The 12,033-nt window shown below is 41.2% G+C and overlaps 1 protein-coding gene across 3 annotated transcripts in view; it reads right to left on the reverse strand.

Moving 5' to 3' along the window:
* frem1a (Fras1 related extracellular matrix 1a) overlaps positions 1 to 12,033 on the reverse strand; it is a 72,750-nt gene that overhangs the window by 40,288 nt on the left and 20,429 nt on the right. For 2 of the 3 annotated variants that reach the window (XM_033610040.2, XM_033610039.2), the window contains exons 9-14: positions 10,658 to 11,002; positions 10,424 to 10,566; positions 8,668 to 8,864; positions 8,485 to 8,575; positions 7,540 to 7,707; positions 7,247 to 7,455 (exon numbers count right to left, since the gene is read on the reverse strand). In XM_033610040.2, the coding sequence (XP_033465931.2) occupies positions 7,247 to 7,455; positions 7,540 to 7,707; positions 8,485 to 8,575; positions 8,668 to 8,864; positions 10,424 to 10,566; positions 10,658 to 11,002 (1,153 nt within the window). The remainder of the gene's footprint in view (positions 1 to 7,246; positions 7,456 to 7,539; positions 7,708 to 8,484; positions 8,576 to 8,667; positions 8,865 to 10,423; positions 10,567 to 10,657; positions 11,003 to 12,033) is intronic. The other variant, XR_013488521.1, reaches the window with a different exon arrangement.

The raw sequence follows: 12,033 nt of genomic DNA on the forward strand, positions 1-12,033 counted from the left end.
CAAGGTTCTGTGCTCGGACCAATCCTATTTACTCTATATATGCTTCCTTTAGGTAACATCATTAGAAATCACTCTATAAATTTCCATTGTTATGCGGATGATACTCAGTTGTATTTATCGATGAAGCCAGAAGAAAGTAATCAATTAACTAAACTCCATAACTGCCTTAAAGACATAAAAACTTGGATGAGCACCAATTTCCTGATGTTAAATTCAGACAAAACTGAAGTTATTGTTCTTGGCCCAACTCAGAGACTCTTTATCTGATGACATAGTTTCTCTAGATGGCATTGCTCTGGCCTCTAGCACTACCGTAAGAAACCTCGGAGTAATATTTGATCAAGATTTGTCTTTTAATTCTCATTTAAAACAAACCTCACGGACTGCATTTTTTCATCTGCGTAATATTGCGAAAATTAGGCCTATCCTGACCCGAAAAGATGCAGAAAAATTGGTCCACGCTTTTGTTACCTCTAGGCTGGATTACTGTAACTCTCTATTATCAGGTAGCTCTAGTAAGTCCTTAAAAACTCTCCAGCTAATTCAGAATGCAGCAGCACGTGTACTAACAGGAACTAAGAAACGAGATCATATTTCTCCTGTTTTAGCTTCTCTGCACTGGCTCCCTGTAAAATCCAGAATTGAATTTAAAATCCTACTGTTAACTTATAAAGCTCTAAATGGTCAAGCTCCATCATATCTTAGAGAGCTCATAGTGCCATATTATCCCACCAGAACACTGCACTCTGAGAACGCAGGGTTACTCGTGGTCCCTAAAGTCTCCAAAAGTAGATCAGGAGCTAGAGCCTTCAGCTATCAGGCTCCTCTCCTGTGGAATCATCTTCCTGTTACGGTCCGGGAGGCAGACACCGTCTCCACATTTAAGACTAGACTTAAGACTTTCCTCTTTGATAAAGCTTATAGTTAGGGCTGGCTCAGGCTTGCCCTGTACCAGCCCCTAGTTAGGCTGACTTAGGCCTAGTCTGCTGGAGGACCCCCCCCCCTATAATACACCGGGCACCTTCTCTCCTTCTCTCTCTCTCTCTCGTATTCTATTACTGCATCTTGCTAACTCGGCCATTCTGGATATCACTAACTCGGCTTCTTCTCCGGAGCCTTTGTGCTCCACTGTCTCTCAGATTAACTCATATCGCAGCGGTGCCTGGACAGCGTGACGTGTGTGGTTGTGCTGCTGCCGTGGTCCTGCCAGATGCCTCCTGCTGCTGCTGCCATCATTAGTCATTAGTCATACTTCTACTGTTATTATACACATATGACTATTGTCACACATGTATACTGCCAGATATTAATACATACTTTCAACATATTGTACCACAGTAGCCAGAACAATAACTATAATATTATTACTTTCAATAATGTTGTTGTAAGCTACTGTTATTACCTGCATCTCTCTCTCTCTCTCTCTGTCTCTCTCTCTCTCTGTCTCTCTCTCTGTCTCATTGTGTCATGCGGATTACTGTTAATTTATTATGCTGATCTGTTCTGTACGACATCTATTGCACGTCTGTCCGTCCTGGAAGAGGGATCCCTCCTCAGTTGCTCTTCCTGAGGTTTCTACCGTTTTTTTTTTCCCCGTTAAAGGGGTTTTTTGGGGAGTTTTTCCTTATCCGCTGCGAGGGTCATAAGGACAGAGGGATGTCGTATGCTGTAAAGCCCTGTGAGGCAAATTGTGATTTGTGATATTGGGCTTTATAAATAAAATTGAATTGAAAATTGAAAATTGAATGAAATAATCACAGTGGGTTTTTTTGTTGTTTTTTTAAACGTTGACCTTCGGCCTTCAACCACCAAAAATATCATCACTTCATCAAGTTTTTTTTAATTAAATTTTCATTATTGCAAACAAAAAAACAAAAAAACGTACAAACAGACAAAACAAACAGAATGGAGGTGAATAAAAAGGGTTCTGAAAACAAATAAAACAAAAACAAGACAGGCAGGTAGGTAGGCGACTCAACACATCTGTCCACCAAAACTGTCCAATTTTTCTTTTGTCATGTCATTTTGACAATTTAATCTCCCCAACATTTTCTCAAATGCCACAGTTTCCATCATCTGAGTTCTCCACATACTCAGCGTGGGAATTCGAGGCTCCTTCCAACTCCTTAGAATCGTCTGTGCACAAGTCATTAGGCCAGTTTTTAATATTCTAAAAATATATTTGTTTGTTATATTTGTAATCTTAGTGCTAATGTGTTGGACAATATTTTGCAATCAACATTTATTAGGCTTATGGGTCTGTAATTGGCTGGGTCCATTGAATCCTTGTCTTTTTTTGTGTATCAATGATATAATGGCCTTGCTAAGACTTACTGGGAGTGAGCCATATTGAAACGCCTTTTGGAAAACCTCTGTGAGAAATGGACAAAGAATATCAACATATTTCTTATAGTACATGCACTCCACCAGGAAGCCATCTATACCAGGTGACTTCCCGGTTTTCATACCCTTAATTGCAATTCTAACTTCAGCTTCCATTATGGGAGCATCCAGACTATCCTTTTCCTCTGGAGAAAGTTGTGGTAGCTCTACCTTCTGGAAGAGTCTTCATCACTAGCCAAACACGTGGATGTGTACAAATCTTCATAAAAGTTTTTGAAAACTTCATTGCTACAATAGTATTATTTGAATCCAGGCATTTTAGTTGTCTTGCCATTAATCGTCCAGTTTTTTCACCTTTTTCATAAAAATTTGTTTTGAGCCTAAATAGTGAATACTCTGCCTTTTTATTATATATTTCATGAAACTCAAATTTTAGTTGACAGATTTTCCTGAAACATTCTTCATTGTATTGTTCAGCTAAATGCCTCTTGAATTAAACTATTTCCTTTTCTAATAGTTGTACTTTTTCCTCATTGTCCTTTTCCTTCCATGAACTATAAGCTATACATTTCCTCCAAACGCCTTGAGTGCATCCCAAACAGTAGCTAATCTTTCTGTTGTTCCTCTGTTCATATCTAAAAATACCTTGATATATAAGTTTTTTTGCAAACTGTTCCTCTTGTAATAGACTTGTATTTAGTCTCCACCTCCCAACTTTACCTTCATTAGAACGTAAATCTATATGTAATTTGATCAGTGCATAGTCTGTTATTGCTATAACTTTTATATTGCAGTCTATTACTAGGTCAACAAGTGAGTCAGCAACCAGAAAAAAATCTATTCGTGAATAGGATCTATGAGAGTGAGAATAAAATGTGTATTCCCGTTCTTTCAGATTTATGAGTCTCCAGATATCTATCAAACCCAGTTCCTCCTGTAAAGTATCTATAGCTGCTCGGTCTCTGGGGGATGTGCCTGTTCTGATTTTACTGCGATCCAGATGATCATCTAATATTTGATTGAAATCTCCCCCCAAGATAATCTAACCATCTGTATCTCCCAATATTTTATTGACCTCATAAAAAAATTATGTGTTTTCTCTGTTTGGGGCATATAGGTTGCAGAGAACTACTTTAACTCCATTAATAAGTGCTTCCACTACTAAGATCCGTCCATGAGGGTCTTTAAAGTACAGCAAAGTTCAGTTTTTTGTTGACGAGGATAACAACTCCGCAGCTCTTGCTTGATATTGAGTTATGAAAGACATGGCCGACCCAATCACGTTTCATTTTTAAAGCTTCATCTTTGTCCCTGGAGTGTGTTTCCTGAATATATGCAATATCTGTGCCTTTAGATTTAAGATAAGTGAGTATTTTTTTGGTGATTAATTGGTGTACTACAGCCATTAATATTCCATGTCACTATATTGATATGTCCACTACTCATTACTTCTAGAGAGTATATACATTTGCCTCCCTTTACCCTCATCCATGACGCTGCCCCTCACTACTTCAACACACATTAATGCCTTACTCCTGCCATCATAAAAATAAAAACACCTCCAGAATCAATATCCCAGAACAGGGACAATACCAAATAACAATAACTCAAAAAAACACTGCCTTTAAAATGAACATGACAGTGTAGTAAGCCTTGGGCTTAATGTGATTCCGGTCTGTGTAGGTCCTGTAGATGATACCTTCTGCTCCTCACCAACCGTCCGGTTACAGCAGCACCTGAGAGTCTCCGTTTCCACCGTGCCTTCAAAATAAAGCTCCACCCTCCCTCATGTTCACATCACACAGTCGTTCTCCGTGCTTTGAATGTTTTCCCAAATAAAGACCTCCGCCTTCTTCGGGTCGGTAAAGCTCAGTCTCTTCCCCTTCCATGTAAACCTCAGGATTGCCGGGTGTGCCAACATGTGTTTCACCTGATGATCCCACAGAACCTTCATTACTGGGGAGAACCCTCTTCGTAGGTCGGAACGCTCCGTCATGTCTCCCACTGTATCCCTCTCTCTTTTTTGCAGCTGTCAAAACTTTCTGCCAAGCCATGTAGTGTAGAAACTTCATCAGTATTACATAATTATTGGATGATTATCACCTGGCCATGGTCACCCGCTTCTGTGGTTCCTCTCGATCTCATACTCGTCCCCCTGTAGTCCCAATCCTTCGTTCAGTATCTTCTTTATGTAGTCATTCATTGCATTCCCCGTTTCTTTTCCTTCTTTCACTCCAATCAGTCTAATGTTTTTACGTCTCCCTCGATTTTCCTGATCAACACGGCTCCATAGTTGCTCCACTCTCTGTCTTATAGCACTTTGTTTTCATTAATCATGCTAACGTTGCTATCCTCCACATCAGCAATGCGACTTTCCGCCTCTTTGAACCAGGTTTGCAAAGCACTCACTGCATTTTTGAGCTCTGCTGATTTAATCATCGACACGTCACTCTACACTTTATTCAGAGTCGTGCTCATCTTTGCAGTTTCCGCGAGGATATCCCCCATGTTGTTTCTCTGGCTAGCTTCGCCACTAGTGGGGCTAGCAGGGTTAGCTTCCATGGTAGCTGGGGTCTTCAAGCGAGTTTGCACACTTCGTTTTCCCTGGTTCATTGTGCGGTTCAAACCTGTGTAACTCTGTGTAACTTTGGGCTGTGCAGGAGCACGGACTACTTACGGCATTAACTAAACTTTCATGTAGGGTTTTATGTAGTTTAATTGTTATTAATTGTAGGCGGAGGACAGGAGCATATCTAAGGCACAACCATTTCCCAGGTCTTCCTCACGTGACTCATCATTTTATCCTATTAGAAATTTATGTGAAATTGCCATAATTGAATATATGAATAATATAACTTCTTGAGTTATGGTCAAAAACATGTTTTTTTAGGTCACAGTGGCCTTAACCTTTGACTTTCGACCACCAAATTCTAATCAGTTCATTGTTGCGTCCAAGTGGACGTTTGCTTCAAATTTGAATAAATTCCTGCAAGGTGTTCTTAAGATTCGCATTCACAAGAATGAGACAGATGCAAGTTCTCAGTGACCTTGACATTTGATCACTGAAATCTAATCATTTCATTGTTGACTCCAAGTGAAAGTTTGTGCCAAATTTAAAGAAATTACCTCAAGGTGTGCTTAAGATATCCAGTTCACAAGACTGAGGTGGATGCAAGGTCACAGTGACCTTAACCTTTAACCTATGACCACCAAAATCTCAAATCAGTTCATCATTGAGCCCAAGTAGACATTTGTGCAAAATCGGAAAAAAGAGCTATATTACGATCACAAGAATGAGACAGAAGAGGTCTCAGTGACCTTAACCTCTGACCACTGAAATCTAATCAGTTCATTTGTGAGTCCAAGTAATAGTTTGTGTAAACATTCTTGAAATACTGTGTTTATGAAAATGGGGTGGATGGAGGGACGAATGGAGAGATGGGGAGACATATGGAGGGAAGGATGGACAGACAAACAAAAACATAATGCTCCCAGCTACGGTTACAACTGGTGGCTGGGGGCATGGAGGCATAAAACAGCTGGTGACACTTGACAAGAATGTTTATCTGTAGACTTACACATTGCTCTTAGGAACACACAGTGATACAATATATAATCAGTACTTTCAGTGATTTACTTGGTGACTTTAGTCAGAAGCCCTAGTAACCCTAACCCAAGCACCCTAACCTCAAACCCCAGCACCCTAAACCCTAACCCAAGCACTTTTCTTTTTTGGCCACTTGGAAGCCGTACGCCACAACAAGCCAAACATCACCCAAAACTTTGACATGATATGACCTTATTAAATTGACATGGCTAAGTCTTAGCAAGAAGTTGCTGATATAACAGACACAGAGCAACATAAGCATTTCTTAGCCTGTTTCTGTCGGCCTGATGAATGTCATATTTCCTTTAGCTCTGTTTTGGACTCCAACGACTCCTGAGAAAAGTATCTGGCAGTTTGATTGCTAAAGCCCAGCTCAGACCAAGGATTCGCAAACGTGACAAAACTGTTTTAGAATGTTGCAGAGAAAAGTTGCAGTGGTGTGACCTGGCCGGTCGGAGCTTGACACAAACCAGCAGGTGTTGTCACCTGCAACTCTGCCAGTCAAATAACCTGCTGCCATTTTTAGAACGTAAAGCACATCACCTTTTTCAACAGCCAATCAGCTTGTAGTGAAGTCCACTGGACAAGTCAAAATGACTGCGGTCAGCGTGTTTACTTGCTGCAGCAGGTGCTCTGTCCCTGCCAAGCCCTCATGGTGTGCCAGTGTCGGACCGTGGGTCGCTGCTGCTGCTGCTCAGTGTATGTGTATGTGCCCACCCCCAATACAAAATAAGCCTGAAAAGCTGGAAATCAGAATGGAAGTACAAAGAGTTGTTGCATAGAGATGATACACTATCTCATCTAGTTGCATTGGTATGGACCAGCAGGTTTTTAACTGCGCATTGCAAGTAGTTGCCTGTTTCCACTCGTCTCGTCGCAAATCTTTGGTCTGAACTGGGCTCAACACATAGCCATATTAACTTAACAGCTTGATGGATGTTACGTCTGTGTGCATTCTGCCCTCTAGTGGCCAAAAATCACTTAACTTTGAGTCAAAACCACACCTGTCCTCAGACATATGCTGAGTTACAAGTTAATTAAATATAGCTGTATAATCTACGCAAACCAACAGCCTTTTTTAAAGCTTAGTGTTCACAGTGACACAGTGTCAGAGAGTTCAATTCCATGTTTTTTGTTTAGACTGTAGTTAAGTAATGTTATATGAAACTGTATGATAAAGGTGTTTACATGTATGTGGATGTTCTTTATAACTACATTGTTTTTCTCCATTCATATTTAGAGTTTTTGGCATAAATCCAACATGAAGTGAAGAAACAAATGAAGAGGGTGTCTGACCTAACTTTAAGGCTTTTCAGGTCTTGCGCAGTGAAAGTGTGGCCTGGTTTCAGTGGGAGGCCATCTAGCTGCAGAGCTCCATGCTGTGGTTCCCTCTGAAGCTCCATCCACAAGGCTTCTTCCTTGGAGTCCACGTCTGACAGCAGCAAGTGTTCAGGGCCAAGCGTGCACTCCCCTCCCTCATCCACAGTCAGATGATTGGTAAAAACCTGAAAAAGAATGAATCAGCAGTCATATATACATATATGGACATGCAAGAAATGATGTAAGGATGGTGCAGTTTTCTTATCCACCTGTGGTGGCTGGTTGTCCACTGGCATTACTGTTATGTTAAAGCAGATCCCAGTGACTGTCTTGCCCAGGTGGTTGGTTACAGAGAGAACAAACTGGATATACTGGGGGTAAGGGCCGATGTCCATGACTGGAGGCATGTAGGCTACCTTCATGAAGTTCACTGCATGCTGGAAACAAACAAAAAGAAAAGTACGGATACATTTTGGATGAGATAGTTTCTCTCACAGACCTTTAATGGATGGCTGCTAGCTTAGTTAACACTGTGCATTCACAGCTACGATTAACAATGATAATACCAATGCTAATGTTAATTTTTGCTAACAAAAAAGGCTTATAACCATTAAATCAAAATGTACGGCCCAGAAAAATGAAATATCCGACTCCTTAGAAGGTCTATTAGAACAAACAAAAGCAAGACTTTTTTAGGCAACCAAAACATTATAATTAACTTTCATGAACTTAAAGCATAATAACATAGCTACGGATCCGCCTATACTCTATGAATCTTGGGTTACGCCATAGTTATGTTGCCTAACTAACATTGTCGCCATGGTAGGAACTTGTCAACCGATGGCACCATATAGTCACTTCAAGCGGCCACACTCTTAATTATGCATAACTTTAAGCCTTAATAACATTTAAACAAGTACATTGTATAAAAATTAATTCCCTGTACAGATGTCAATAAGGGGCAAATTAGCTATATGTACCAATACCATTTTTTGTACCAGGTTGTAGACATGTTTATATCAGCTGTAAGTTTGGGCATTTTAACATGGGGGATCTGTGGGTTCTGACTCACTCTTGGAGCCAGCCTCAAGTGGCCATTAGATGAACCACAGTTTTTGGCACTTCGTGTTGGCTTTATTTTTCAGCCCTGGAGTATGCTGCTTGCATGTACCTATGATGTAGGCCTATTCCTGAATAAATATTAAAAGAATCACCTGTGTGAAGAGTCTCAGCACTGGCGCGTTGGTGTCTTTGGTGAATTTGGGTATGCTGTCGACTAAGAACAACCTGCCAGCATCAGGACTGCTGCTCATGACAACAAAAACAAATTATTCAGACAGAATGTTCTCCCACTGTTTGGTGGCCAGTGTGTTTTCTGAAGGTGTGGACATACTTACCTGTGGAGACCAGTGTAGAAAGGTGGAGTAGTAACTGTATATGTAAGTTCACTGTCTGGGGACTCCTGGTCTACGAAGTGAAGCTGTTGCCGTGTTATATGTACCACTTCTGTTTCTTTGATCACAAGACACCTACTGGAACCAGGAACCTCTTTAGGTGGTTGGTCTGGAACAGGGTCTATGTGCACCATCACCACCTGCACCACAAGGACAACATTGTAGATCACCAAATTAGATATAGAGTACAATTCTGTGATAGAATTTCATTGCAAAGTCGTACTATTAAACCCAAGACTAGTGGTGTTTTCCCCAAGGATTATTTCTTCAACTATTATTCTCCATGTGAGCACCAAGGTTCAAGGGTTGGCAATGTCTGTTGGTCAGTCAGTCCTCCATCACCTTGGTTCATAATTGAGTATCTCAGCAACTACTGAATGGGTTGTCTTTAGATTTGTTTCTGTCATTCATGGTCCCCAGAAGGTGAATCCTGATAATTTTGGTCATCCCTTGAGGATGGCAGTCTTGGTTTTAAGGAAATGTCTTGACAAATATTGAATGGACTGCCACATTTGATTAAGATTGTCATGGTTCTCAGAGGACGAATTTGTTGATCTCCAGACTCTTCATCTAGTGCATGCCTGATATCAGACAGAATTGCACATATCAGTTTTGCATGTATTTCATTTAATCAATCAATCCATCAATCAATGCCACATGGAATTATACAAGGTACAACTCTTGTGAAATGTGATCCCATCAGCTCCTTAATTTGTGCACTGTAATCTAGTCCTTTGCACATCTTCTTACATTGTTGGCTGCTGCTTTAGAATTGCTCATGTTTCCAGATGGTTCTGGTAATCTGTGGTTTCTGGTTGTGGAATAGTTTGACTGTCCACAGATCTCGACTTCAACAAGACATCCCAATGGTTGCTTTTCCCAAACAAAGGCAGCACTGCACAGCAACCACCTCTACAGCAGTGATCCACAGCAGGAACAGGACAGTACCTCACATTCCTACCATCACACCAGGTCCTTATTCACCAAAAAGCAAATGTCTCCTCTCCTTCTCTTGCCAGAGTCCTCTGCTCTGTCAGATCAGCACATAGAAAAGAAGCCTTGTGGCACTTTCCAGGACTTTGCCAAGTTTTGGTGAATCAAAGGATATTAGGTCCCTGACATCCCGTTAGAAACGGATGTGGCACGCAGGTCTTCCAGTGTATTTTCTAACACCCATACAATGGCAAGTAGGACGCTAGTTCAGCAAGGGCCCATTCTTTTCCATCATTTTCATGATGTTTTCTTGTGTTTACGTCAGTAAACATGGCCCTGGCCATGAAGTAGCTAACTAGCTAGGAGTTGGCAGGAGAGTTTACAGACTGATGAGTTACTCTCCTCATCCTGATGACTGACCTCCAGCCACACACCAACACTGTCCAAAGCCAGCCACAAAAAGCACATCCAAGACTTGCAAAACAGACATAACAGCCTAAATTTTGCACAAATTCAGCAGAGCTGACAGAGAGGCAACCGGAAACGTCTGCACCTACGTCATATGATCATTGAGTATTGGACACATTAAAATACTGGCCTGATGATGGTGCTAGATTAAACCGTAGACCTCACTGTATTCAACCTGTAATGAAAGGCTAATTATATTGATGCTTTTTTGCATGATCATTCAACATAAATTGAAATGGTGTTCCCTCATCTTGTCCTTAATTAACTCTCTTAAAAGCATTACTTTAGAGATACCCACTTGAGGCTCTGACAAGTTGGGAGGGTCATGGAAATCTGACAGCACCACCTCAAAGGAGTCATCAAACACTTTGTTTCCTAGGTGTCGATAGTAAACCATGGACTGCGACAGGTCTTTCTGCAGAAAGTGGCTGACAGGATAACCTGGATCAAAACCAACAGAAACATGATTTGGTAAAAACAAAAACAAACTCCATGTAGGATGAAATGAGAAAATGAAGTCCATTCATCTGACCTGTGAGCCCTGATGTTGGCATCTTCATGACCTCTCCTGCCTGTGGAGGGCGGGTGATGTTAAAGAGGATGTAGTCATTGCTGGAGTCCATGTCTGAAGCCTGGAGGGTGGAGCCTCTCAGTAAAGTCATCTGGCCCTCAGACACCTCCAGCAGCATATTGGTGATGAGGAACGGCGGGCTGTCGTCCTTAGGCAGGATCTTGATGGGGAACTTATGTCGAGTCTGATGGCGGCCGTCAGTAATGCGGAAGATGATAAAGTCTTTGGTGGAGTCACTGTCATCATGGTGATAGCGAACCATGCCCGCTTTGATGTCATTGACAGTAAACATGAAGCCCTTTCCACCTGGATTTTACATGAACAATAATGAAGAAACAGAACTAATTAAAAATAATTTGATGAAACCAACTACTGTAGCCAGGGAACTGACCATGGTAGCAAATCAAGGAACATCGTGCTAGCGGAAGTCAGTCAAAGTAGCTCTCAAAGTTAGCTGGCTTGCTAGCTGTCAGCAAATAGTAAATGGACTCCATTTATCTAGTCTTAATGACTACTAAAAGCTCTCAAACACAGGTGCCATTTACCTGTTCAGACACTCAATCGTACACTAGTGGCCAAGGCTACCATACAAGGTGCCACCTGCTCATCAGATAAGCATTCACACACATTCACAATAGGGAGTAATTTTGGATTCAGTATCTTGCCCAAGGACTGCAAGGGCCAGAGATCAATCACAAACTGGACAACAACAGTTAGTAGCTTATTTGAGACATGTACAATCGACTCCTGCCTCCTAGCTGCCTAATGCACTCTGGGCATTCACTCCGGACACTCATTGGTGTCAGCTCCAATCACATTTCTGCCACTCCAACTCCCTAAAGGCTCTGGTGTGTCGTTCAACTGAAACAGTACAGTTCTAATCCAGCTGTCATATCCACACTAAAAATTTGGCAGCAAATTGAGAACCACCTCAACTGGAGCACACTAACCCTGGCTACTCTAATTTGTAAAAATGATCTATTTATGCCAACTAAAACTGACTCCAGATTTTCTGTCTGGAACAAACAAGGTCTGAGCACATTAGGTGACCTTTACCACAAACACAATGACAAGTATTACAAATCGTCATATCTCCTTTATTTACAATCTTATAACCCTGGACACAACATCTGCACCCGGATTCAATGTGTGAACAAACACTCTTCCTAATGCTTGTATTTCTATCAGTGTGATTCTACTGTATTACTGCAATAAAATGTAGAAAGAAAGAAAGAAAGAAAGAAAAAGATGTTTACAATGTGCAAATTTAATTAATTCCCCTGATCTGATGTGACAAAGTCATAAGGTCAGGTGAAACTGCAAGGGCCTGGGTCAGC

The sequence above is a fragment of the Epinephelus lanceolatus genome, chromosome 22, assembly GCF_041903045.1.
Source record: "Epinephelus lanceolatus isolate andai-2023 chromosome 22, ASM4190304v1, whole genome shotgun sequence".
NCBI classification, from domain to species: Eukaryota; Metazoa; Chordata; class Actinopteri; order Perciformes; family Serranidae; genus Epinephelus; species Epinephelus lanceolatus.